Here is a 26,511-nt window from a genome sequence, read left to right as displayed (position 1 = left end):
GGATGTGTATGTGTGCCTGGTGTGCATGTATGTTTTAAAACAATACTATGCCTACATTTGCTCCTAAACAGTGCCATGCATTTAAATATTTTTAAGGTTGGTGAATGATGCGGTGGAGTTGGCACTTGATTAAATGTAATGAACACAGTATTGAAGGCTACAGGGTTGATGACTGCTTTGCCTTTGATCTCTCAAACGTGGAGAAGCAACCTTGACAGAGAACGTAAATACAATATATGGATTCAATTTACTCAACCTGTTGAGTATCAAAGTGCCTGATCTGTGGAAGTAGAGAGTCCAAACGCTGAGGCTTAAATGGTTTTATTATTGAAAGCATAAAGTTTAGAAATTCATTAACTTAACTCTAGTCTATCTATCACAGTTATTAACTTCCTATCCTTGGAACCAAGCCATGAATATGTATCATTAGTACCTGGAAGTAGATCTCTGCCTTTGTTAGGTGATACTTGCTACATTAGTATTGTAAACTGCTTTCTGCCAGCTCTGCCAAATATAGAACTGTTCGTAATAATTTTCTCATCTCTGAACGGAGTGATAAAGAAAATAAGGACAGTGATGCTTTCTATTACGGCACAGCTGTGGAGCATCTGAAGATAGCATGCAGCAGGGTTTCATCAACAAAAGTCTCTTACAAGTAGAACTATTAAATACTTGGCATTAGTAGAACAGTTGAGTCAGAGAGGATTGTAATCTACAGCAATTTTTAAGTCCCCAGGGACTGCTGATTTGATTGAGGCTTAAACTGTGAAAGAAAATGGAAACAAACACAAAACTGATTTGTGAAGGTCACTTTTCAAAGACCAAAGCTTCTGTTTCTGATTCTGTCTTTGGGTGGGTTTTAAAGTTTGAAAGCTAATGGCTATTGCACGTTTTCTTCCCTTTGTGACCTTTAAAATAATTTTATTTATTTATTTATTTGTTTATTTATTTATTATTCATTTATTTATTTTGGTCTGTTGGTTGCACCTCATGTCGGACTGAGCTGTCCCGTCCAGGGTGGTACCTTCACTTCTAATGCAGACTCTTACTTTAGAGGAGGGCTCATGCTTGTCCTGCGATTTACCTTGGCAACCACGGCCATCCCTTGGAAACAAGAACTAAAATGCGTCTCTCTCTCTCCTTGCTTCCTGGCATTGAATGAGATATTGAGATAGGTGACTTAATAAATCTTCTTGGTAGTGTCAGTCTGAGAATGCTAACAGATGCTGCTCATCTGGAATTATCATTTACAATTGTGAACCCTGGAAATGATATATTTTAGTATTTTATTCAAGATTACAGTCATAGGCTTTGTTGGTTTTTTTTAACATTGTTAAACTGCCCCATTATTAATGTTTTAGAGTCATCTGACTAGCTACTAGTCAAGTGCAATGCATGTAACTGAAGAAGCTTCCGTGTGTGTCTGTTGCTAAAAGTTGCCATATTTAGTGCTGTAGGCTGAGGTAATAAAATACTCCATATTTATCATGTAGTACTAGCTTCGTTTTAACTCTTTGCAAAGTTATCTCATGCCATGGAGAGGAACTTCAGTGAACTATTAGAAACATAGTTTTATTTGACTCTACTGCAAGAAGAGTTTTAAAGTTGATGTTGGAATGACAAATTAGATCTTTGCCCTTGACTGACTTTATTTCCATTGGAGACACACTGTAGGAGTTTCTAGGGTATTGTTCTACAGCTCTGAGCTTCTGCCTGGAAGTACCGAACTTTTGAGGAGAGAAAGGAGTTCTTGGTGACTAAGCTCTATTGTTACTTTTCTAGGACTCTTTTCATTCTAGAAAGCCATAGTTCCTCTCTGGAAGACAGCCAGAGCAATGAAAGGGTGTGCTGCTTTCTCTAACTTTGAGCTAAAGAAACCTGCTAGGTGAGGAATTAGACTTTTATGCTTAACGCTCTACCTCTCAAATGGTTTGGACCCCTTTTGTTCCACATGTTTTTTAAGTGAGTGAATAATGCTTTGTTGGGGAAACTTTATCTACTTTATTTGATAGGACTACTGATGGTAAAACTTACTTTTCTCTTGATGTTTAACATGATGGATAGAGGCTAAATGGTTTGGAATCTTTAGGAGAAGTTGATGGGAAAATTCTGTTTGAGATTCTTCTATTAAAAAGAGTCTTAATATATTTTTTTAATTGCTCCTGAACCAGGAAGTGGAGCAATTAAAAAAATATTCCCTGAGTATGACCCCTGCATTGGAATCGGCTGCATATTATGAACATGCTTATTTGGAGTTTCCATTGCCTTTGCTTAGAGCTGTGACCAGCGTGGCGCCTCCTCTGTTGGGGCTGCATTGCTGTGTGTTGCCTTCACGCCATCTGCACCTCGGAGTGGGCTGTCTTTTCAGTTGCTGCTGTGGCACATTTCGTAGCTGTCCCTCCGTTTTAGTGCCAGCTCTTGCTCCTTCTGTCTAATCTAGTGGTGATAGAATTTTCATACACTCACTTTTCAGAGACATAGAATTTAAAACTTTACTGTGATTTGATTAAACCTTTTGATTGTAACAGTTTTCAAAGTGAAGATACTTTATTTAAAACTTGATTCTGCATGTCATCGTTAAGATATCTGTGCATTAACCCGGGCATGTTGTTCTGTTAAAACAAGAAGAGATAAGCAGAGTTGTGCCACTTTGGTGAAGAAATTCTTGTCCCACAATTCCTTGATCATGTCGTACATCTGTGCTTAACTCCTCCCCATAGAATGCATTTCCTGAAATATGAATCACAGGCAGTGTTTCTAGACAAAGCATGCGCAGATTGCTTACCCTTTGTTTCTCTGCACGCTCCTTTTGGTTGGGTGCCTGCGAGTTTCCCCCGTTGTCTGTCATTTCCCTTGATAAAGGTGTAGGGCCCCTGACAAGAAAGTAAAAAGCGAGCTGTTGAGTCCTGTTGAAGCCTTGTCCCCCCTCTGGTGACCGGTGCTCTTGTTCCCAACCACGTCGGCCCTGCCCACTGGACAACTTTAGAGCTGGTTGCTTTTGAGTCACCCGCACAGAGCAGCTCGGGTCTGGTTTATCTGAGGGTTGTTTGTGCTGGTTTATAGTTTTATGATGGAAATGGGTGCTTTACTAATAAGGAACTCAAAGCAACTGAGATTTAAAAACAAATTTATTCCTGGCTTGTGTGAAGAGCAGACATCTTTGTCAATGTCTACTAAAGAAAAGCATTTTATAGAGAAAATGTTATTAGAAACGGTAGGAACTGCACTTACATGCACCCCTGAGGAAGGTGACAGTAGGAGAAGGAAAGTCGTGACAGACGAGTAGAGGGAGTTCTTACCCTCTAGCTCAGGCTTTGTTACCCGCGGCTGCTAGTGGCACGTCAGGCTTCTTAATAAACGGGGACAGAGTTGTCGACGTGGTGTTGTTGCTGTTCTTGACTCAAGAGAAATATTATTTTTGTTCTACAATTGAACTAATCTAAATAATGTCTATGATGTTAATTCAGGAGACCATTTTTCAGCACCCAGTTTTTCCCAGTATCACAGTAACTTGTTTACTGAAGAAAATGATATATGAAAAAAATTATAGTAGTTAGTTGTCCCTGCTTTATGTATTTGGCGTTCAGTGCATCAGACCTTTAGAAAACAAATCACACTTATTGGAGAGGTGTGATATAGGGCAGGCAACAAGGAGATTATTTAAGCAAATATCTGCTGTAGGGATATTCTTACAGAGGCATGCATTTACCTTACAGAGGTTTCCTGATGCCCTAGGGGGGAAGTATTCCTAACGATTATATCTCACTGTCTGCAGTTGCCATTCAAATCTGAGGTGGGCAGACTTTGTATCTTAAAGCCACCAGAGACACAAGAGATGCCGGTGGTGAGAAGCAAAGAGATTTTTTAAGAAACATCATTTATTTAGCATACCATGGTGAGGCCACTGAGCTCCATGATTTTAAAACTGAAGCTGGATTGCAGAAGCCATGACATTATAATCATGGTCTTGAACTTTTGCCGAAACATATGCAAAAATTTGTTTTACCTTTTTTTTTGGTGGGGGGGCAGGGATGTGGACAAATTATTGCCTAAAATAATTTCCAGATATAAAGGACATGTGTTCTTTAGAAATACTGAACTGTTTCTTTGAATAAGTGATGTGGTTTTCATTTAATAGAGTTCCAAATAGCCTTTGTGATTATAAGGTGTCGAAAACTGCAAGCATTCTTGTACCTTGGGTATTCAGAGCCTCTGTGGGATCAGTAAGAGGATTATGGACGAGGGTGAAATTGAAAGAAGGCTTAGTCTTGACCTGCGAACAGTCCCTGAGACAGGGGAAAGGAGGTCAGTGCTTTTATTTTGACACTATTTATACTTGAAATATTTAGTAAATGTTCAAACTCGGGTATTAAGATTCACTTTTTTATTAGAAATGAGGAAGGTTGTGCATTAGTTCATCTCTAATCTGATAAAAACGTACTGTCTTTATTAAATGAAAGATAAGTTTAAAAACATAGGAAAAGACCTGATTCACCCGACAGGAAAGTGCTTAGCCACAGCTCTCTCCTTCTGATTTAAATCTTCCTCTCATTCTTCTTTCTAATATTTATAGGATGTTAGAAGATGAAATTCAGCTTAACAGTGTGGAAAAATTTAGCTCAGCACAATTAAGAAACAAATGATTGTCCCACTTGAAGATGAAGAAACTGTAAACAGAAGTAGAAGAAGCTGTTGGGAAAGTTTTTTCTGATGACACATTGCTTCTTTGAATAAATCTCTGTGTCAACTAAAACCTTGCCTTTGCTTTCTCTATTGCAAGCCGCCAGGTCCTTGTTGTGACTTTATGTCTTTCCTAAGCATTTTCAGAAGGAATTGATGGAATTCTCCCTACTGTTGATATACCACAGCAACACATAATTACATGGGACTTTCTGGCTAAAAGGCTCAACTTTTCTTTTTTGTGCTTTTATGACTATATCTTTAATACAAGGCCGGACTATTTATGTAGTCTGTTGCCTGAGACTGTGGTGGCAGAGGGACAATATTGGGGGCAGTATTAGAATTTGTTTAAGTCTGAACCGGGAATTCCATTTGTCTTAGTGACATTAGTGTCAAACTGTTAGTGCCACACTATTTTAAATTGTGTCCAAGAGCCCGAGAGGCCTAGGCTCATAGGTGTCATCTATAAACTTAGAAACAAACAAAGAGCCTCTCTCCACTGAATATGGAAGCCGAGCGAGCAATTAAAGAGCAGCCTGGGACCTCGCCCGGGCAGCTCGTCGGAACCAGAGCTCGCGAGAGTCCCCTGGATATTGTTGGAAACTGTCAGAGAGAAGCTTAAGCAAATAATCAAAGTGAAAATAATTGTTCCTGGGAAAAGTCTTGTTTTGGAAGCTAAGTGTAGTGGAAAGAATCATGACTAGTAACTTTTGAATCGTTGGTTCTAGTCTCAGCTCTGCCTGTAACTATCTGTTCAGCATGTTGTTTCAGAACAATATGTCCTCCTTCCGTAGAAGGAGGGATCAAAATAGGTTATTCCCAAATTCCCTTCCAGCTAAAAAAAATTGATTAAGTGTGTGCTTTGGATCACCTTTGAAGAATTTTTAAATGTTAGGATAAAACTTACATATTAACAAGCATGCACATATCTTAATCATACAGCTTGAATTTTTATACCCATGTAATCACCATCCAGGTGAAAATTAGTATATCTTTATTATTCCAGAAAGTTCCCTTATGCTCCCTCCATCCAGTACAACCTCTGACCAGAGATTACCACTCTGACTTTTATCATCACAGATTTGCGTTGTCTATATTGAACTCCATGTAAATGAGATCATTCTGTACCTACTCTCTTGTGCTTGACTTCTTTTACTCAACTTAATGTTTTGAGACTCATCCAGGTGTTACATGTGTCACTAGTTCATTTCTTAAAAATATTGCAGTGCAGTTTGAATATAACATAGTTTATGTATCCATTGTCCTATTATTTGCAGTTTCAGGCTTATTATGAATAAAGCTGCTTTAAACTTTCCTGTATGTCTTTTTTTTTTTTAAACATATGCACTCATATCTTTTGGGCATAAACCTAGGACTGGAATTGTTGTCTCACAAAGTAGGCATATGTTTAGTTTTATTAGGAACTGCTAAGAAAGTATTCCAAAATGATTATACCAGTTTTTACTCTTAGCAATGTGTGATTCCTGACTGGTGTGGCTCATTGGGTTGGGTGTTGTCCTGTGAACTGAAAGGTCGCTGGTTCGATTCCCAGTCAGGGCACATACCTGGGTTGTAGGCCAGGTCCTGGTTGGGAGCATGAGGCAACTGATTGATGTTTCTCTGTCACACATCAATATTTCTCTCCCTCTTTTTCTCCCTCCCTTCCTCTTTCTCTAAAAATAAATAAAATCTTAAAAAAGCAATGTGTGTGTCATTCCAGTGAATATATACACTGTGATTTTAATTTGCTTCTCTTCAATGTATACTGATGTTGAGCACCTTGAATACAGGTGGGGCAAAAGGAGGTTTATAGTTGTGAATGTACAAAACAGAGTTCATTCTTGTATTATTATTTATAGTTATTGTATTATTTTCCCTATGAACAAGTGTAAACCTAGTTTTGCCCTACCCTGTATTCTTACTGGTCATTTGAATGTCTTATTTTGTAATGAATTTATGAAGCCTTTCACTAATTTTGGGGGGGTTTGTTGCTTGTTTTGAATTTCAGGTGTTCTTTAAATATTCTGGATGCATGTCTGTTATATATTTTGAAAATATTTCCTTTCATTTTATTGCCTTTTCACTTTCTTATTGGTGTTTTTGAAAAGCAGAGTCCAGTTTTTCCATTGTTTTTCCTTTTATGCTTTTTATAAAAATTTTTCCCTTTCAGTCTTGAAGCAATGCTTTTCTCTAATTATTGTATAGTTTTGGGCATTGTGTTTGTCTCTACAATTTTTTTCAAATTATTTTTTATTATGATATGAGGCAAGGATCAAAGGTTAGTTTTTTTCCATACAGATATCCAGTTGCTCCAGCACTATCAAAAAGACATGCCTTGCCCTGGCTGGGAGGCTCAGTTGGTTGGAGCAGTGTCGCATGCACCAAAAGATTGAAGGTTCAATTCCCAGTCAGGGCACATACCTAGGCTGTGGGTTTGATCCCTCGTCAGGGCACATACAGAGGCAACCAATCAATGTTTCTCTCACCTCTCTCTCTCTTTCTGTGTGTGTGTGTGTGTGTGTGTGTGTGTGTGTGTGGTGTGTGTGTGTGTGTGTTTGTGTGTGTGAGAGAGAGAGAGAAACTGTTGAGAAACATATTCTTGGGTGAGAATTAAAAAAGAAAAAAGACATGCCTTCCCCCCAAGTGAATTTCAGATGCCTTTTAAAAAACCCTACTTTTTTCTGCATCCTCTATTCTGTTCCATCGATTTATATTCTGTCTTTACACCATGATCATACTGTTTTAATTACTGTAGCTTTTTAGTGAGTTTTAAAATCTAGCAGGTTAGTGCATTAGCTATTCTAGGTTCTTCGCGTTCCCATACAGACATATATGAACATACATACCAGTGGTTCATGGTGTGGTTCCTGGACCTTGGAAGTCTCCAAGACACTTTCAAGCAACCTATGAACAAAAATTATTTTTATAAAAATAGGAAGTCATGATTTGCCTTTTAAAAATACTGTGTTGACAGTTAATACAGATGGCACAGAAGCAATGGTGGATAAACCTGCTGGAACCGTAGCATAGTGAAAGCACTGTCTCCAAACTATGCTTGTAGTTGATGTTACTCACATTTGAAAAAAAAGCTATAATTACTTAAGAGTATCTTTGAGAAAATAACAATTATTACATTTATTATAAATTTTTGAAAATTAAATTTTAATAAATTAACTTTATTAAATTTTGCTGCTTGTGTACTTCTTTTTAATATTCTCTGTACCACAGTGCATGATGGTTGTGCTAAGGAGATGCACTTGTCTGATGGTTGTGAGTTGACCTAGCAACCATTTTACCTCAAAGAACAACCGACAGTTTGTTTAGACACAGGTATTTGGCACACAGTTTCTCAAAAACAAAGTAAGCCAGCCACTTCAAAAAACCCCCAAAACCTGGCATTTGTTACCAGTGATAAAATTCTAGTCTTTACTTGAAAATTGGAAATTTAAAAATCACGTATTCACATGTATTTACCACTGTCTGCTTAACAGGTTGCTAGTATTTAAAGACATTTTTGATGAGACCTTGGAAGAATGTCGTATAAGATAAATTGACATTTGAAAAATCTGTAATGTTTTCAAAATGGCCAGCTTTATGATATGACACAACTATGGGTAATAGCTCATTCTAAGAGTAAGGATTTTAATATAAAAGAATGGAAAAGTTAATTCATAGGGTTTCAGAGATCATTGCAACTCACTTGTTAAGTGTCATATTAAAGAAGAATATCCCCCAAATCTGAAAAGGTTCAGAATCTGAATATGCCCCATCTCTTTCCAGTTAGATTTTGTGAGTGAGGCCAACTAGTCTTCACACTCTTCACCCAGACACATATCGCAGCGGACTGAATGCATAAGCTGATGTGAGAACCTACCTGTTGTCCATTTCAAAGTTTTCTACCCCAAAAGTAAAAATGCCACTTACGTTAATGCATGAAGGGTTTCTTGGTGTTTTTCAATGAGTTAAAAATAAATGTGTTTGATGTTGATAGATATAATGCACATAAGTCAAAACTCTTAGTAGTTCTCAGTTTTTAAGAGTATAAAGGGGTCCTGATTCAAAAAAAGTTTGAAAACCATCAATATACTGATATATGTGAGTTGTTTTGTGTGTGCGCACGTGCGTGTGTGTCCTCATACACATATACATTAACTATATGTTTGTAGAAATTTAGGTGAGATTTGATGATAATTTCATTGAATCTGGAATCAAATTGGGAGAATTGATATCTTATAATTATTATATTCTTCAATACGTGAACCTTATATAGCTATCCATTTATTTAGGCTTCTTTAATTTCTCCTAATATTGGTTAAGTTTCAGTGTAGAAGTCTGAAACACATTTTTGTATGATTTCAATTATTTGATGTTTTGGTGTTATTATAGTATATTTTATTTCCTCTTGCAGGTTTTCTATAGCTTATAGACTGCAGTATTTTTTGTATGTTGAACTTCTATTCAGAAACCTTTCTAAGTTCATGTATTAATTCTAGTAGATTCCTTTGACTTTTCTACTATGCAGTCATGTTATCATCATAATATCTGCCAATAAAGATGGTTTATTTCTTTTCGATCTTTATACCTTTTATTTCTTTTCCCTCTTTATACTTGCTTAGACATGTAGTACAAAACGTTGACTAGAAGTGATGATATCTAACATTCTTGTCTTCTTAATCTGAAAAAACATAAGATCTTAAATAAGTCATTGAATGAGCTTCATAGCTGACTGCAAGCCGAAGGGTCAGAGAGTCCAGAACAAGTCAGCAATTACCGACACTGAAGCAGAACGCGGTGTGGGAAGGGTGGGAGAGAGTATGGAACTGCCCGACGTGTTCAGCCGTCACCCATGGATGACGAGAAGGAGAGAGCAGAGCAGCAGAAGAGAAGGCCTGAGAATTTTCCAACATGAATTAAAGATGTCCACTAGAAGTTTCAAGAAGCTCCATGTCCCCTGTGTAGGATAAACACAAAGAAAACCATACCTAGGCGTAGCACAGTCAAACGGCTGAAATGTAAAAATCATGAAGTAATTTTAAAAACCTATGTTTCTTTGTTGGCTTCATACTTGGGGGAGGTTTTAGAGCTTTGACAAAGTCATGGTGACTTTTAAGTTTCTTTGGCAGTATGAGATCCTTGTCTCCCAATGATCTATCAGAAATCTTCAGGATTTGTGTTTTTGTTTTAAAGTAGATGATGTGGGAAACAAGTATTTGTTGATAGACCTCTGTGTGCCCACCACTGTGCTGGGTTTTCCCATGGCGCATCTCACTTTGTCACATTTAATTAGGATCACAGGGCCATTTCAGAAGCGTGCTGAGAACAGGATGTAGGACTCCCAGCTCCGGATACTTAAAATTACTTAAAGTGCATCGTGGTGACACCTCACATAAGTCCAAACCTCTTTTTACCTTGCCTGATCAAATATGCACCTCAAAGCACTGTAGGCCGAAACGAGCCACGTGAGCGTTGAAGAGAATCAACTATTCAGGTGGTGAAAATGTGTGAATGCAGCTGGCAGATGAAGTTCCAGTGCGATGAATTCCCAGCTTGTCCTTATGGCTTCGGGCGACAACTGACAGGCCCGGCTGGTCATTGCCTTTCCATTTCTGGCATTGATAGGACGGAAAATTCTTAGTGTGACAGATACTTAAAAGCTGTCCCTGTTATAGTGGATCCAAACAGTGCTGGAGGGTCCTTTTTGCATAGAGATGTAATCAATATGGTCTAGAGTTCTTGACCCGGACCTATAATTATCTGGACGTTATAAAGGTAGCTTGTTGTTACAGAAAATGCTTATATTCAGAACTTGGGGGCTAAGTTGTGAATGGAGAGAAGAAAAATAGAGGCTTTGTCCTTCTATACTTGACAGTATTTTGAAGGCTAGCAGAATAATCACAGAGCAGGGTATTCTTACAGGATTAGAACATTGGAGCTTTAGCATTTGGGGTGCCGAAGCCTACCTCTCACCTCCGATGTTATCCTGATACCCCGCAAAGGTTGTGATGTTAATGTTATGCAACTTGCGATTGGGATTTTTTGAAAACCAAAATGGAATTTTTTCATTGATTCAAATACTTGGATTTGAAGTGCAGCTTGAACAAGAACACATTTGAGTTTGGTCTTTTCCGGCAGCTAATGACATGCTGAGAAGAGAAATAGCGTAAGCAGATATTAATGGCATTCTTGGTCCAGGGGAAAGAGTGAATTGAAGGAGACAACACTGGTAGCAAATCTTACGTCACTGTCTTTACCAGCGCATTAAAGTATATTTTGATTGGGATTAATGTGCCACCTGAAAATAGCAAGCATGCAGACATAAAGTGATTTAACAGTAGACGTGGATTCTGGTTCCTGTGTCAGCTCTTGGCTTAAGATACCTCTGGAGGGCACTGTTGTCAGGTAACCCTGTGGAGGGTGCCCTGATGAACAGGGAGAAAGCAGCACCTTGTGATAGAGGGCTTTTCGAGAACGAGGGCTGTCTCTGTATTTCCGCCTGCCTGGTACCGTGCCTGCCGCAGAGCAGATGATCCCTATTTGTTGCAGTGTTGATTGCTCATAAAAGTAAGACTAAATATCCCATAAAGTGATGAACATGTAATAATGCTGCACGTTTGTATCTCTGTTCCCTCACTTAAACCTAGAAAACGGAGTCCTCATCTAGAGTCTTTAACAGGGTTGCCCTTAGGGTCATGGTCGTGAGTCCTTTGTTCGGGCCCTGGGTAAACAGTGATGAATTGAAATATTTTGCAGAGCATTTCAAATGATCTTTTATGTTAATTTAAAAAAGTGTTATTATTTTTAAGTAACATTTTTCTCAGTTTTGATAACTTACATATAACCAGATAATAAAAATAAAGGAATTATGACCCTCAACTCCACTGTGCTTTGGTCTTATTAGGCTAGCATGGAAATTTGCATTTTAAGGTTATCTTAACTGTAGCAAATTCCTGCTTTTGGGGATCTGTCATTAAGCCTGGCAAACTTCCAGTGAAAGGAATGGCCTTGCTTTTGTCTTCTGGTAGAAGACACCAAGTTAGCTTTCAGACTCAGCATTGTATGGATATCTGGGGCTGCCTTTTAAGCTGCTCATTGTAGTCATGGGCCCAGGATGCTGGCTTACAGGAATGTGACCTAACTTCTATTAAGCCAAAACGTTTTGTTGAGAATCGCCATCATTTCAGTAGTATCGCTGCACTTGAGTGACTTGTATGTACGCTCTGGGCAGCCCAGTGGGACGTGGTGTCTGGAGTCTTCAACCGGTCTTAATTTTTGTGTTCTGAGAATATTGGAGAGACTGCAGTTATCCTGTAAGTGCTCAGTGCGAAGATGGTACGAAAGAACAAAAGTTGTACTTGAAACTAATTGAACTCCTCAGTTACTGCTCCCTTCTTTACATGAGTCTATACCGTTTTTCATGTAAGGAATGTTTGCATGATTGAGAAGGGAAAAGATTCGCCGAGCATCTGTTTTTCTCCACCTAAAGAGGCTGCTCACCGCATCCACAGTAATCCCATGACATTCTCTTATCAAGCTGACTTTTCCCAAGTCCGAAATTTTATAGCCATGTCGGGCCCCAGGTCCTCGACCAGAGCGCCTAAGCCAGAGTAGCCTTAGTAACATTTCGGTGTGGTGTCTGAAACTTTTCGTTTGCCTTGAAACCTGTTCCTAATTTCACTCTCTATTCCATATACCCCCATTGATTAAATTAATTGCTTTCCCCTCTGTTCTTAAACTTTTACTGTTGTGTTTATCACCTCATATTAAAGCTAGTCGGGAACCATTTCCCACTGTAGACTGCGAACGCATCTCTGCGCTCCCACAGCACCCTGAACCGTTCCGACACGCAATAGGCACTCAATAAATGTTAATGGATTCAACATTTCAGCGTGGAATATTGAAACCAAGCTTTCGCATTTGACTAGACACAGGAGGGGAGCTGAGTGACTAGAGAACACAAGCGAGGAGACTTTTTTCAAACACGTGCGTGGATTATCCGTGTGAAACATAAACAAAACTCTCTTTTCAACACCTAGCAAATTTTTCAGAATTTGACAGGCTACTATGGCAGGTTGTTATTGTTTGTTTGTTTATACAGATGAAGAAACTGAGGGTAAGGGATGTTAAATAACGTGACAGTTGTCACGTGGCTAATAGGCGGGAGAGCAAAGATGTGAGACCTTCATTTTGTCCAGGGTATGAAACAGCAGACTGGCCATAACAGCCTGCCGTGATTTTGTTCTTACCGTCAGCAGGTAGCAGGGTGTGCACGTGGCATAGGAACTGTCCTTCTGTGTTCTTTCTACCATATTATTAATACGTGTATCAGAGACAGCACCAGCTCTCTCGAGTGGCACCGCCATTCTAAGGGGCCACTGACAAAACCTCTGTGAGGAGGTTTTGATGGTTGAGGTTGCCGCTTGGCTCACCTAGATCTCTCTCTCCACAGTTTACAGACAGACTCGTACCCTTTAAGCAGTACACAGTTGTTTTCAGCTGAGAAAGCCACTCTCTATCAGGTAATGTTTCTTCAGGCTGGAAAAGGCTTCCAGTAAAGAATGGAGATTACCCAAGGTCACATTTCTTTTCCATCTACTTGTGAGAAAATGCAAACTAAAGGAACTGTGTTTGCAGTGCCCAATTTATTCTATAATTGGGGGCTGGGAGAGGGTGGCAAAATGGTTATATTTCTCTCAAAAATATTGTTAATTGCTTTTTCAAAATATGGATTAAAGCATAAAAGAAGCCAAAAAAAGCCCTGATTCTAAATGGACCGCACACCTCGGTCTTCTATTATGGCATCACATATGAGTGGGATTCCCAGTGGGCCTTTGTACACTACAGTATTTATTGCTGTAAGAACTACAAGTTCCTTTAGCAATAGAAGTTCTTTTCTTTTAAAGATTTTATTTATTTTTGGAGAGAGGGGATGGGAAGGAGAAAGAGAGGGAGAGAAACATCATTGTGTGGTTGCTTCTTGCATTCCCCCTACTGGGGACCTGGCTTGCAACCCAGGCATGACTGGGAATTGAACTGGCAACCTTTTGGTTCATAGGCCCACACGCAATCCACTGAGCCACACCAGTCAGGTCAGAACCCTAGGAGTTCTTAGCTGCTTTGAAACTTGTAAGAGCTGTTCAAATCCCATCCACTACACATGTGTTTTCATATGTTTGACTTTCTTCTCTCTCCCTCCCTCCTTCCCTCCCTTCCTTCCTTCCTCTCCTCTCCTCTCTCTTTCTTCCTCCCTTCCTCCCTCTCTCCCTCCCTCCCTCCCCCCCCCTCTTTCTTTCTTTCTTTCTTTCTTTCTTTCTTTCTTTCTTTCTTTCTTTCTTTCTTTCTTTCTTTCTTTCTTTCTTTCTTTCTGTAGCTTTCTCAGAAAAACCTCTACACCTTAAATTCTGAGTAATAGTATCTGGTTTGTAACAAACTTAAGAAGGACTTGGATATGAAGCTATACCTGAACGATAATGTTTTTGCTTTTCTTGTCCATTAATGCTCAGGATATATGGGGCCTTTAACTGGCCCAGTTTATGCCTGTTTTTCCACCTGTTCCAAAATGGTAACTAAATTTTGCCTTCTATCTGGTCAAAATACTAATAAATTAAAGGCTCTGGGGAGATGCTTCTATCAGCTCCTGCTGTTGATGGTAGACTTTTCTTTTTTCTTTTTTTTTCTTTCTTTTTTTTCAAGATTTTATTTATTCATTTTTTAGAGAGGGAAGGGAGGGAGAAAGAGAGAGAAAGAGAGACAGAAACATCAGTGTGTGGCTGCTGGGGACCATGGCCTGCAACCCAGGCATGTGCCCTGACTGGGAATTGAACCTGCAATGCTTTGGTTTGCAGCTTGCACTCAATCCACTGAGCTACACCAGCCAGGGCTGATGGTAGAATTTTCACTCTCGCTTGCTTTAGCACTGTGGTTTTAAGAATGAACACTATGGTTTATTGTGGTTTATTTTTAACCAATAATTTTAAAAATAAAGAGAAATTACTAAAGAATCTCAATGACTATAATATCATTAACATTTACAAAAATAGCTATAGGGAAATTAGATGTTCTTGACTGACGCAGAAGTATTTTGAGAGTGTGATCATGAAAATTAAAGTAAATTAATATAATTTTGAATCATGTGCTTCCTTACTTATGAAGGAAACCTGTATAATCTGGGAAAGTTACAGAATTAAAAGGGAGTGGATAGGATATTTAACATCTTTACTTATTCCTTGTGTTGTATGCAGCCCATACAATTTCTGTGCTGCATATTAAATTTTATATAATGACTAATAGTGGCTCTTGATAACATTTGATTGCTCAATATACTGTGCTAAGCATTTCACGTGCATTACCTTCTTTAGTCTTCACAAAAACCCTATGAGGTAAAGGTATTGTTTAAATTTCCTCTTTTCAGAAAAAGAGCTATGGCTCAGAGAAATTATGTACAACATACTACTTTCCACTTTGACAGTGCCATCTGAATTTCTTTGTCATGAACATTTTTATATAGATCTTTATTAAAATATATATTTGATAAATGCATTTTTAGAATAAACATGTCTGTAATAGAAGTTCACAGACGACGTGGTCAAATGTAGATTGCTTTCTATTTCAGTAGCCAACCAGGTCTATATGACCTTGAGTCCCTTTGTCCTTAGGAAGAATATAAAAGCACCTATGGCCTATGATGTAAAAGTTAATAGATAATATAGCATTCTTATAGCTTCTGACCACAGTTCAGGCACATAACAAATAAATGTTAGGTCACTGTTACTTTATTTCAAAATAATAATAATACCTTTTACTATATCCCAAAGTTTTTGATTTGCTCTTTATGTATATTATGTTTATTCCCATGACCACCCTATCAAGAATGGCTGTACTGTCATCCTTGTACCTGAGGACACCAACTTAGAAAAGTGGCAGGTCCCAGCTGGTAGGCCAGGCAGCCTAATTCCAGACCTTGTAGATTTCTTGCCTGATAGGGGGTTTTCTCTGAGGATATTTTGTAATAAGTTAGATCCTGATATTTCAGGCAGTGGTCTGACTCCCAGCAATGACTATCCCACCCCTCCTTCTCTACCGTCAGTTCTTCCCTTTTTAGATTTCGGCAGTATGACAGTTCCCGGCCCTCAGCTGATTTCTACAGTAAGTTTGTTATGTTAGATGTTCAAAGACCCTGTTGATTGGAAAATCTGTGATCCTGTGCTGCTTGGTACATTTCTAGTATCTTCAGGCAGCTGTCCCTGTCCTTTCGAGAAATGGCAGCCCATCCCTGTGGCTTGCTGGGAAATATGTTGACTTCTTTCTATACTGAACTGAAATTAGCCATTTTATTGCGTTTTTGGTGAGGACTACAGAATGGGAATTCACTCCTCAAGCCTGTCTTAAAAAAGAAGAGCCTCAAAATAGTTCTCCCCAAATGAATTTGACTTTGGTCCCACTTGTTTTTTTTCATGTAAACACGGTTTCCTCGGCCTCCCAAAGACCAAGAGACAGAGCCATTTGGTTTGCCGGCCAGGCAACCTTCTCCTGGAGCACGGAGGGCCGGCCCCGGCCGCCACCTCTGCCTCTGCCTCTGCCTCCGTCTCCACACGTCGTCGTCTCTCTTCCCCCCTCCCCCGCCTCTGTCTGTCTGTCTGCTGTGTCTGTCTCTCCCTCCTAGCTTCGAGCTTTCTATTTTGATAATTGTCTTTTATATCTGTGAGCGAAAGACTTCCGAGGATGCTGGATCTGTCGTTACTTTTACAGCACTGCTGACACGCACAGAAGAGCTCAGCACGGCCGTAAGGCTTGTCCTTGGCGCGCATTTGGCAGATGGCTTGCAGCCTGGGTGAGACTTCTGCCTGGGATCATGAAAGGGTTGGGGCGTCGCTGCCTCTCCACTCTTCCTTCTTCCAGTATGACATTAGTGGTTTTAGCTCTTGTTGACCCTTTTGAAAACCAAAGCTTTATAGCCTATTAGAGCTTAGTGTGGATTTTTTTTTATGATATGTTGGAGGGAAAGAAAAAAAAAGTCCTCTAAAGTTACAAATGGTTTCATTTACCAAAATGACTATTTCTCTTGGAAAGTTTGATCATTTCTTTAAAATTTCCAGGAGTTGGGTGGGCTTGATATCCTCCCTCCCACTTCACCGCCCCACCCGCACTCTCATGTTGGCAGAGACCTTGAGCTTTAAGCATAATTCCAGGCTTCTCCGAGACAAATTACTGACCAAGGAGTAACCAAGACACACTTTTCTGCTGTTATTTTAAAGAAACTTTTCGGTTGAAATCAAAGTAAGGACAAAATAGTACAGGCTTATTATTTTTAAAGATTTTATTTATTTTTAGAGAGGGGAAGGGAGGGAGAAAGAGAGGGAAACATCGGTGTGGGGTTGCCTCTTGTGCGCCCCCTACCTGGGACCTGGCCCACAACCCAGGCATGTACCCTAGACTGGGAATTGAACTGGAGACCCGTTGGTTCTCAGGCCAGTGCTCAATCCACTAAGCCACACCAGCCAGGGCCACAGGCTTATTTTTGACTGCTTCATTTGTAAAACATAGGACAAATACTCTGAAACATCAGTAATTACTATTTCAAGCAATCTTGGGGGATTGAGAACGTCTGTGCTTTTCAGATCTGCACTTGATATCATACTTCATCATTTATTGGGGTAAATAACCATCTCATTGACTTAGGGTCTATGTTGGTGCCTTGAGCTCCAAATCAGGTATTACATGACACCTTGTGAGAGATTCTCTGCATTGCCCTGTTTCTGCTCTATTGAAGGAGGTTATTTAAGCATCGTTATTTCCCTAAGGTACCTGAAGGCTTTAATGACATGAAAAATATTTGCGCTCTCCGTAAAAATAATACTTAATTATTTTATCTTACGTTTTGTTTATCGAAGTAACTTTGCCCCCCAATGTGAACTTCTGATGGGTACACAAGGAACCACTGTAGAGACAGAAGGATTTCCTGGCCCAAGTAAGTAATGCCCTTCAGTAACGCACCAGATTATGTCATAAATCCAGGCATGGTTGAGAGGGGGAGTGTTGTGCGTTATCTGTGGCCACAAGCTGTGTGTAATCTGAACTTCAGGTACCTCCATCGGCCTCCTCCCTGCTGTTGGCTCAGCTGTGGCTTTTAATGGAGCCATAGCCGCACCTCCCCTCTTTCATCCCTGCCTTTTTATGAGAATAAAAAGTAAATTGGGTGCTATTTAAATATTCCCTACTTACGTTTATTGAAAACTACCCTGCCGCAGGGCGTAGCACTGCAGCCCGGTGTTCCACCCGCGTGGTTTCCCCCCAAACCTGGACTTTGTTTTCCTCAGACCTTTAATTTCTTTCAACCAAGCGATCACAGAAAAACTTAGGAGGAGCCTCGTTTCATTTGTGAGGTTTTTAATAAAAGTTAAGTGGAGTGTGGCTAGAAAACCAGACCCGCGAAAAGCTGTGGCTGTGCTGACACTAGAGGAACACCTACAGAACTCAGACTTCCTGCTCCCTAGCAGGGGCGAAGGGAGAAACCAGGGAGGGGGAGGGTTTTAGCACCGGCCCACTTTGGGGAGGAGAGGGAGGAAGGGTCTTGTGGTTGAATTTGTTTGTCACTTACTGGTGTTTTATTTAAAAGTTTGTCCTGCTTATATGTATGTATATGATCTTCCTAGACAGTTTTAAAAATACAAAAAGGTATAAATAAAGTTTAGAAACTAATTTTGTTCCACAGATATAATTCTTTTTTAACATTTTGATATATAACATCTTAGTGTCTATATTAAGTCATTTCCTTCTAGTCATTAATCATGTTTCAAAACATAGATATTTCGATTCTTATATTCTCTGAATTATTTATTTGTCTAATCTTCTATTTTGGTTTTTAATTTTTTTTACCATACTAATTAAGAATAAATATCCTATATATAAATCTTTGGGTTATATATTTCTAGACATTTAAGGAAGAATTAATACCAGCCCTTCTCAAACTCTTCCAAAAAATAGAAGGGGAAGGAACATTTCCAAATTAATTTTACAAAACAAAAACCAGACAAGGACACTACAAGAAAATAAACTTAACAGGTCAATATCCCTGATGAACATAGATGCAAAAATCCTCAATACAATATTAGCAAACTGACCCTTGCAGGTGTGGTTCAGTGGGCTGAGTGTCGTCTCGCAAACTGAAAGGTGCCGGTTCAGTTCACGGTAGCTGGTGTGATTCCCAGTAGGGGCACATGCCTGGGTTGCAGGTTCCATCCCCGGCCGGGTACGTGCAAGTGGCAACCAATTGATGTTTCTCTCTCTTTCTCCCTTCCCTTCTCTCTAAAAAGAACTAAATAAAATCTTCTAAAAATATTCGACAATAACTGAAAAGGATCATAGACCATGATCAAGCGGGGTTTATTCCAGGGATGCTAGGATGGTTCAACATTACCAAACCATCAGTGTTGTACACCAAGTTAACAAAATGAGAGATGAAAATTACATGACTATCTCCATGGAGAAAGAAAAAGCGTTTGACAAAATTCAGCTTCCTTTTATATTTAAAAAAAACTCAACAAATTGGGCGTAGAAGCAACATACCTCAACATAACAAAGCCCATATACAACAAGCCACAGCTAATATCAGACCCAATGTTGAAAAGCCAAAAAATGTTCTTTCAACATCAGGAAGAAGACAAGGATGCCCACTCTCACTACTTTTACTCAACATCTTACTAGAAGTCCTTTCCAGATCAGTTACTCAAGACAAAGAAAGAAAAGGCATTCAAGTCAGAAAGGAAGAAGAAAGGTTGTCATTATTTGCAGATGACATGATACTTTGTGTAGAAAACCTTAAAAACTCCACCAAAATACTGACACCTCTAAACAAATTCAGTAAAGCTTCAAAATACAAAGTCAATATATGCTAATAATGAACTATCAGATAAATTAATAAAATAATCCCATGTATAGTTACATGGGGAAAACCCCCTGAAATACCTAGGTGTAAGTTTAACCCGGGGGTTGAAAGACCTGTGTACTGAAAAGTGTAAGACATGAATGAAAGAAGGTGAAGACACCAAGGACAGAAGTTGTGTGCTCATGCTTTGGAAGATGTAATATTGTAAAAATGTTCATACTACCCAAAGCAATCTACAGATTCAATGCAATCCCTATCAAAATTCCAATGGCATTTTTCAGAGAAATAGACCAAACCATCCTAAAATTTGTATGAAACCAGAAAAGATCCTAAATAGCCAAAGCAATATTGAGGAAGAACAAAGCTGGAGGCACCATGCTTCTTAATTTCAAACTGTATTACAGAGCTGTAATAATTAAAACAATATAGCAGAAAGTAGATTAATGGAATAGAATGGAGAGCCTAGAAGTAAACCACACACATACATGGTCAATTCATGTACAACAAAGGAACCAAGAATATACAATGGGAACAGATAATCTCTCTTCAATAAACTGTATAGGATCATCGGATCACTATCTTAAACCCCACACAAAAATCCACTTAAAATAGATTAAAGTCTTGAATATTAGACCTGAAACCATAAAACTCCTAAAAGAATACATAGGCAGAAAGCTCCTGAACATCCATCTTGGCGGTGGTATTTTAGATTTGATTCCAAAAACAAAACAACAAAAGCAAAAATAAACAAGTGAGATTACATCAAACTGTAAAACTTCTTTATAGCAAAGAAACCAACAACAAAATGCAGATGTAACCTATGGAACGGGAGGAAATGTTTGCAAATTTCTATATCTGATAAGGTGTTAATATCCAAAATACATCAAGAGTACATATAACTCAATAACAAACAATTCTATTTAAAATGCGCAGAGTATCTAAAGAGACATTTTCTGCAGAAGATGTGCAGATGGCAAACCAGTACATGGACTGGTTTCATCATCACTAATCATCAGGGAAATGCCAGTCGAAGCCACAATGTAGCATCCCCGCATACCTGTTAGAATGACTGTCATCAAAGAGAAAGGATTAACAAAGAGCAGGAAACCCTCGCGCACTGTGGATTGGAGTGGTGGGATGTAAACTGATGCAGGCACTGTAGAAAACAGTTGGACATTCTTCAAAAAAATTAAAACTAGAGCTACCATATGACCCCACAATTCCACTTTGGGGTATTATTCAAAGAAACAAAAACACTAACTCGAAAAGATACCTGCACCTTCAAGTTTAATGCAGTGTTATTTGCAATAGTCAAGCCATGGAAACAACCTAAGTGTCCATCAATGAATGAATGAAGAAAATGTGTACATATATATATATGTACACATATATATATATATACATATATATATATGTATATATATATGTACATATATATATATACACACACACACACACACACACACAATGGAATATTATTCAGCCATAAAAAGAAGGAAATTCTGCCACTTGTGACAACATGGAGAAACCTTGAGGGCATAATGCCAATTGAAATAAGGCGGACAAAGACAAATACTAGATGATAAGAAAAAAAGAACTCACAGATGCAACAGACCAGCAGTAGCCAGTGGTAAGTGCGGATGTAACATACAGCATGGTGACTGTAGTTAATAATACTGCATGCATTATATATTTGACAGTTGCTAAGAGAGTAGATCTTAAAAGTTCTCATGATAAAACAGTATTTGTAGTGGTGTGGTGATGGGTGTTAACTAGATTCATCGTGCTAACCTTTTTACAATATATACATATATTGAATCATTGTCATACACCTGGCACTAATATAATGCCATGTCAATTATATTTCAATTTTTGAGATGTAAAAATATGGTTGAATGGCAAGTTTTCTCACACACACACACACACACACACACACACACACGAGGTCTGTCCTGCAAGTATCCAGGCATGTACTATGAGAAATAGGGACATTTATTGAAGAAGAAACAAGATACAAAAATATGGTGCATAGGACAATGATGCTTCAGTCTTCTTCACAGTAGGCAACTTGGGACCTCACACAGTTTTCCCAGTCACCATCAGCCGCCCTGTCATATTTTCCTGAATCTCATTGAATCATTTGAATAGTTTCCACTGAGGAGTTCAAGCTTAACACCAAATTGATGCAGATTCATTGCTCTACTTGCTCAGTCATTTTGAATGTGATGGCCACTCAGTACACACGCTCACTTGATGGCATCTACCGCCCCCACACATGCGCATTCCAGCCCACTCTCCTTGGCTGCCAGGTTACATCCATGTCATGCAAACTGCTCTTGTTATATTAACAATTGCTGGAATTTTTCCAGACAGACCTTGTATATTACCACAATAAAATAAAAAGAATAAACAAGTTTTATTTTGGGAGAAAATAATTTAAACTTATTTTTAACTTAATTTATTTGATTACTTTTGAGGTTGAACATTGAAAAATGTTAATTAGCCATTTACCATTACCTTTAAAAGTTTTTCTATTTTCATTAATTTTAAGATTTTTTTCTCAACTTTTCACTTTCAACCTGTGTATATTATTATGTTTGAAATGACTTTCTTACTGACAACATATAGTTGAGTCATGTTTTTAATTTTCTCTGCCAATCTGTCTTTTATTTGGTGTTTGTAGACCATTTACACTAACTATAATTATTTATATGTTAAGGCTTAAGTCTGCCATTTATTTTTATTTTCTATTTGTCCTCTATGGTTTTTATTTCTTTGTTTCTCACCCCCCCCCCCCCCCGCCTTCCTATGGGTTGCTTGAACATTTTATAAAATTCCATTTTGATATATATGCCTATAGTGTTTTCTATTATACCACTTGATATAGTTTTATGAATGGTTGCCCTGGGTGTATTACATTGTCATAACATCACAGTCTGGTGTTGTCATTTTACCAGTTTCAGCAAAGCCTTTCCTCCCTTTACCTCCCCATTTATAATGTGATTATCTTAAATAGTTCCTCTATAAACACTTAGAACCACCTGGGTGACATTTTACAATTTTTGCTTTAACTTTTGAACATAAGTTAGAAAATTTAAGGGGAGAAGAAAAGCCTGTTTACCCATAGCTTTGTTTACATTTTCTTTCTTTTTATAACATTCCTAAATTCCTTCTTTTGTTTTCTTTTTGTTAGAACTTGCTTTAGCCATCCTTTTAGAGTAAGTTTGCTGACAACAAATTCTCTTCATTTTTGTTCATCTGAGAATGTCTTGATTTCCCCTTTATTTCTGAAAGATACTTTCTCTGGGCACAGGATTCAGGGTTGACGATTCTTTTCTTTCAATACACAAAAAAATATATATATATCGGGTGAGTTTTCTTCTAGCTTCCATGCTTTTTGAGGTGTTTTTTTTCCCCCGGAGCCGAAGTGTCATTTTTCTGTGGCTGTCTTCAAGATTTTTCATGGGATTCTTTGGGAGTACCCCGTTTGGGGTTCATACAGCTTCTTTAATGTACAGATTTATGTCTCTTGCAAAATTTGGAGAGTTTTTAGATTTTTTTTTAGTTTTTTAAAAATTCTAAAATACTTTAATAATTAATGTTGGTAGTAAAACTGATATCCAGTGCAGTTACTTATTTTACAAGGAGATCCTATCTATCAGGGAAGTATCATGAAGTACACTACATCAGCTTTCATTGATGTATTCTCCATGAAGCGGTGTCACTGCAACCCAGTGGGAGCGCTTGCGTGTCATCAGCCCCCGCACTTTTGAGCGGAATCACAGCAAGGTCCTGGGGATGTTAGGGTGGGTGTTTGCTCAGTAGGAAAGGTCGTTAGCCATTTTTTTTAAAAAAGTACTTTTCAGCCCCACCCCTTTTTCTTCTCCTTCCAGGCCCATGATGACCCAATGTTAGGCTTTTTATCATCCCGTAAACCTCTGAGATTCTCTGAATCTTTCTGTCTACTTTCTCTCTATGGCTCAGATTGGGCAATTGGGCAGGCTGCTGGCTTCATCTGCTCCGAGGCTAGGATCCTTGAGGCAATAAGAAAACCCGAGGACTCAAGTTCCTTGTGTTCTAAAGGTCCTAGATCTTCTTTCTTCTCTCTGCCTTTGGGAGCCTTCCTATGTGTGTCTTGTAAGTAATGTCTAGAGTTTGGGGTTGTACTTAGTTGGAAAAATGTACGTCTACTCTGTTTTCCCTTAACTGGAATTAGCTTGTGCAGTTTACGCAAATCTTTCAGCAAAAGAAGTGTATGTCAAATTGTATGTATGTGACAAATAATCTTGCGAATGAGCAATTTGTCCCTGATTTTCTCAGTAACAGGAGTCAATAAGCTTTTTTTCTACAGATGCAGATAGTAAATATTTTAGACTTTGAGGACCATACTGTAACAGTAGGTACATTTGGATGTTTCATTTTTTCCTTGCTTCCTTTTACTTTACCAGTATTTTAGTGCATCGTGTTCAGTGTTACACAAGCTTAAAACCAAGCTACATATCTTGTGTATATTAAATAAGCTAAAGCTTGCCAACACTCTTTCTCTTTTTCAAATATGTTACAAAACACTGGGAAGAATGTGTCTTGACTGCGGTGAGACTGGCTGTGTGTGCGCGCAGCCTGAGCCTCGCTATGTAGGGCCGCAACTTTGCTTCCTCTTCCATCTCTCTCTCTTTATTTTTCCTGGCCTAATTGTTTCACAGATGTAGTTTGTAGACCAGTCAGGCTCTTCCCTGTTGGAGACTTCACTAGTCAACCTGCAGAGACCTCACACTCAGGCTCTCTGGGGCTGGCCTCTCCAGCAAGAGCTCAGGACGAGCACCTAGCTCAGCGAGCTGGCACCGTCTCTGCTGTCGTAGGCGATGATTTGAGTTGCTGCCTCCATTCAGCCCCTTTGTGTTCTGAACAACTTGCAGTTGAAGTTTTACTACGTAGGGATATAGTATACCTTATACAATGAACAGCCTATCCCAAAGAACAAACTATTTTCTTTGTCCAGGTCACGATACAGATTGTATCGCAAACTCAGAATCTGTGGCAAACTAAGGACTCCCATAGGCTCTGAAGTGGTTGATGACATTTACCAAAGCAGGGACCAATTTCTCAGGTTCTGATACTATTAGAAATGCATGTTGTGTGGGTCCCCCCCCCCCCCCGTCGCCTTGCTTTATTTCTTATTCTTGTTGACATTAAAAAAACAAAGCTTTATGGTTTTTAAATTGTCTTCCAAAAACTTGACATGTCTTGTGTTTGCTATTCTATATATTTTTAAATGGCTGCTCTGTTGGGTGTCTCTGGGCACAGCCCTTCACACTAAGTGGGGCTGGCAGTCCGGTGAAGCGGAAGCCATTATCTCACCTTCGCGCACGCCGGCTGTGGCCTCTCGCCTTCTCCTCGTTCATAATAAATAGCATTAGCATTCAGGAACTTTTTAACACCTACGGAGGACAAGTTTTTTTCTAATGTCCTACAAAAGGAGATTTTAAAAATAAATGACTAAAACCAAAGAAAAATAGCGTACAGAAAAGAGACCTACACAGCAACTTTACATTTGAATTTAGCTTTATAAATCTCACACAAAATACTAACATACCCAATTGAACTTTACAGTAAGAGAGTCATCTACCATGGCCAGATACGATTTATCTCCTATTAGAAAACCTGTTGTTGTAATACGTAATATGAATCGGTCCAGTAAGAAAACCTGATGATCTCTGTAGATTCTGAAAAGGCATTTATTAAAATTCAGCATTTATTTAGGAGATTTATGCTGAGATATAGGAATAGAAAGATAAATTCTTTACACAACAAAGAATATAGCTATCTTAAACCAAACACTGGCATCATATTTAATGTAAAACACTATGGACGTTCCTTCCGAAATCAGGATGAAGGCAGTCAAGCCGTGGCGATCACTACACAGTTACTGTGAAAGTCCCAGACAGAGCAGGAATATATAAATCACAGAGACAGATTATAGAATCATCTTTTGCAGCACAACATAATTTTTTGATCGAGAAAATTCAAGTATACGGAGACTAAATGGTAATCAAAAATACAATAAAGTTTAAATTAAAATTTAAAGTCATTGCTGATAGAAAAAAAGAAAACAAAAGCACCAACTTTGAAAGAACTTACACTAATCAGATGCACAGTAAATGTGCAGCACGTCCACACTGTCTCTATGAAGCAGTCAAAACGAATTAGCTGATCTAATTCTTTTTAAAAAGTTTCACTCATGATAGATAGTACCAGCAAACAAAATGCCTCCGAATAACCCTCAAGATAAATACAGAAATTCTACATAAAATTGTGAAACTATTTAGAGTCATAAAGGTTATTTGTGTGAATTAACAGTATATCATGTTTCTGAATAAGAACACTGAATATTGTAAAAACAGCAGGTATTTCAGAATTACCTCAGAACTTTCATGCACTCCAAATCAAAATACCAGCAGATTTTGAGTGATGATGTAATTATTCTTTGGTGCATTTGAAAGCATAAACTGTCAAGAGTTGCTGAGATCACTTTTTAAATTGCCAGTGTGTAGGTACTTTACAACTTTTTATCATGAAACATTTCTAACTTACAGAAGACATTTACATATATAATAAAGCAAATATTTAAACACTCTCACTAGATTCAACAGCTGCTAACATTTTGTGGTATCTCCTTATACAGAATAAAAGTTAAATAAAAATGAGGGAACTGTGAAGTCTGTTTTAAAAGTGATATCAGCTATCCCTGGTCAGGATGCCCACTAGGTTGGAGCATCATCCCATACACCAACAGGTGGTGGGTTTGATCCCTGGTCAGGGCCCATACCTGGGTCACAGGTTTAAACCATGGTCGGGGTGCATACAGGAGAGAAGCGATGATGTTTCTCTCACGTTCTCTCTCTCTCTCTCTCTCTCTCTCTTTTTCTCCTTTCCTATCTCTCTCAAATGAA

The 26,511-nt window shown here is 38.6% G+C and overlaps 1 protein-coding gene across 11 annotated transcripts in view; it reads left to right on the top strand.

Annotated features, from left to right (window-relative positions):
* Positions 1–26,511, top strand: part of BCAS3 (BCAS3 microtubule associated cell migration factor) — a 485,409-nt gene that overhangs the window by 238,073 nt on the left and 220,825 nt on the right. Inside the window, exon 24 of one of the 11 annotated variants that reach the window (XM_036033604.1) lies at positions 4,574–5,994. The exons of 9 other annotated variants lie outside the window; for them this stretch is intronic. In XM_036033604.1, coding sequence (XP_035889497.1) covers positions 4,574–4,581 — 8 coding nt within the window. In that variant the 3' untranslated portion in view covers positions 4,582–5,994. Of the gene's footprint in view, positions 1–4,573; positions 5,995–26,511 lie in introns of those variants that run through there. One more of the 11 variants, XM_036033605.1, reaches the window with a different exon arrangement.

Source organism: Phyllostomus discolor, chromosome 8 (genome assembly GCF_004126475.2).
Source record: "Phyllostomus discolor isolate MPI-MPIP mPhyDis1 chromosome 8, mPhyDis1.pri.v3, whole genome shotgun sequence".
In the NCBI taxonomy this organism is placed as follows: domain Eukaryota; kingdom Metazoa; phylum Chordata; class Mammalia; order Chiroptera; family Phyllostomidae; genus Phyllostomus; species Phyllostomus discolor.
This window is presented reverse-complemented; position numbering and strand designations above follow the sequence as displayed.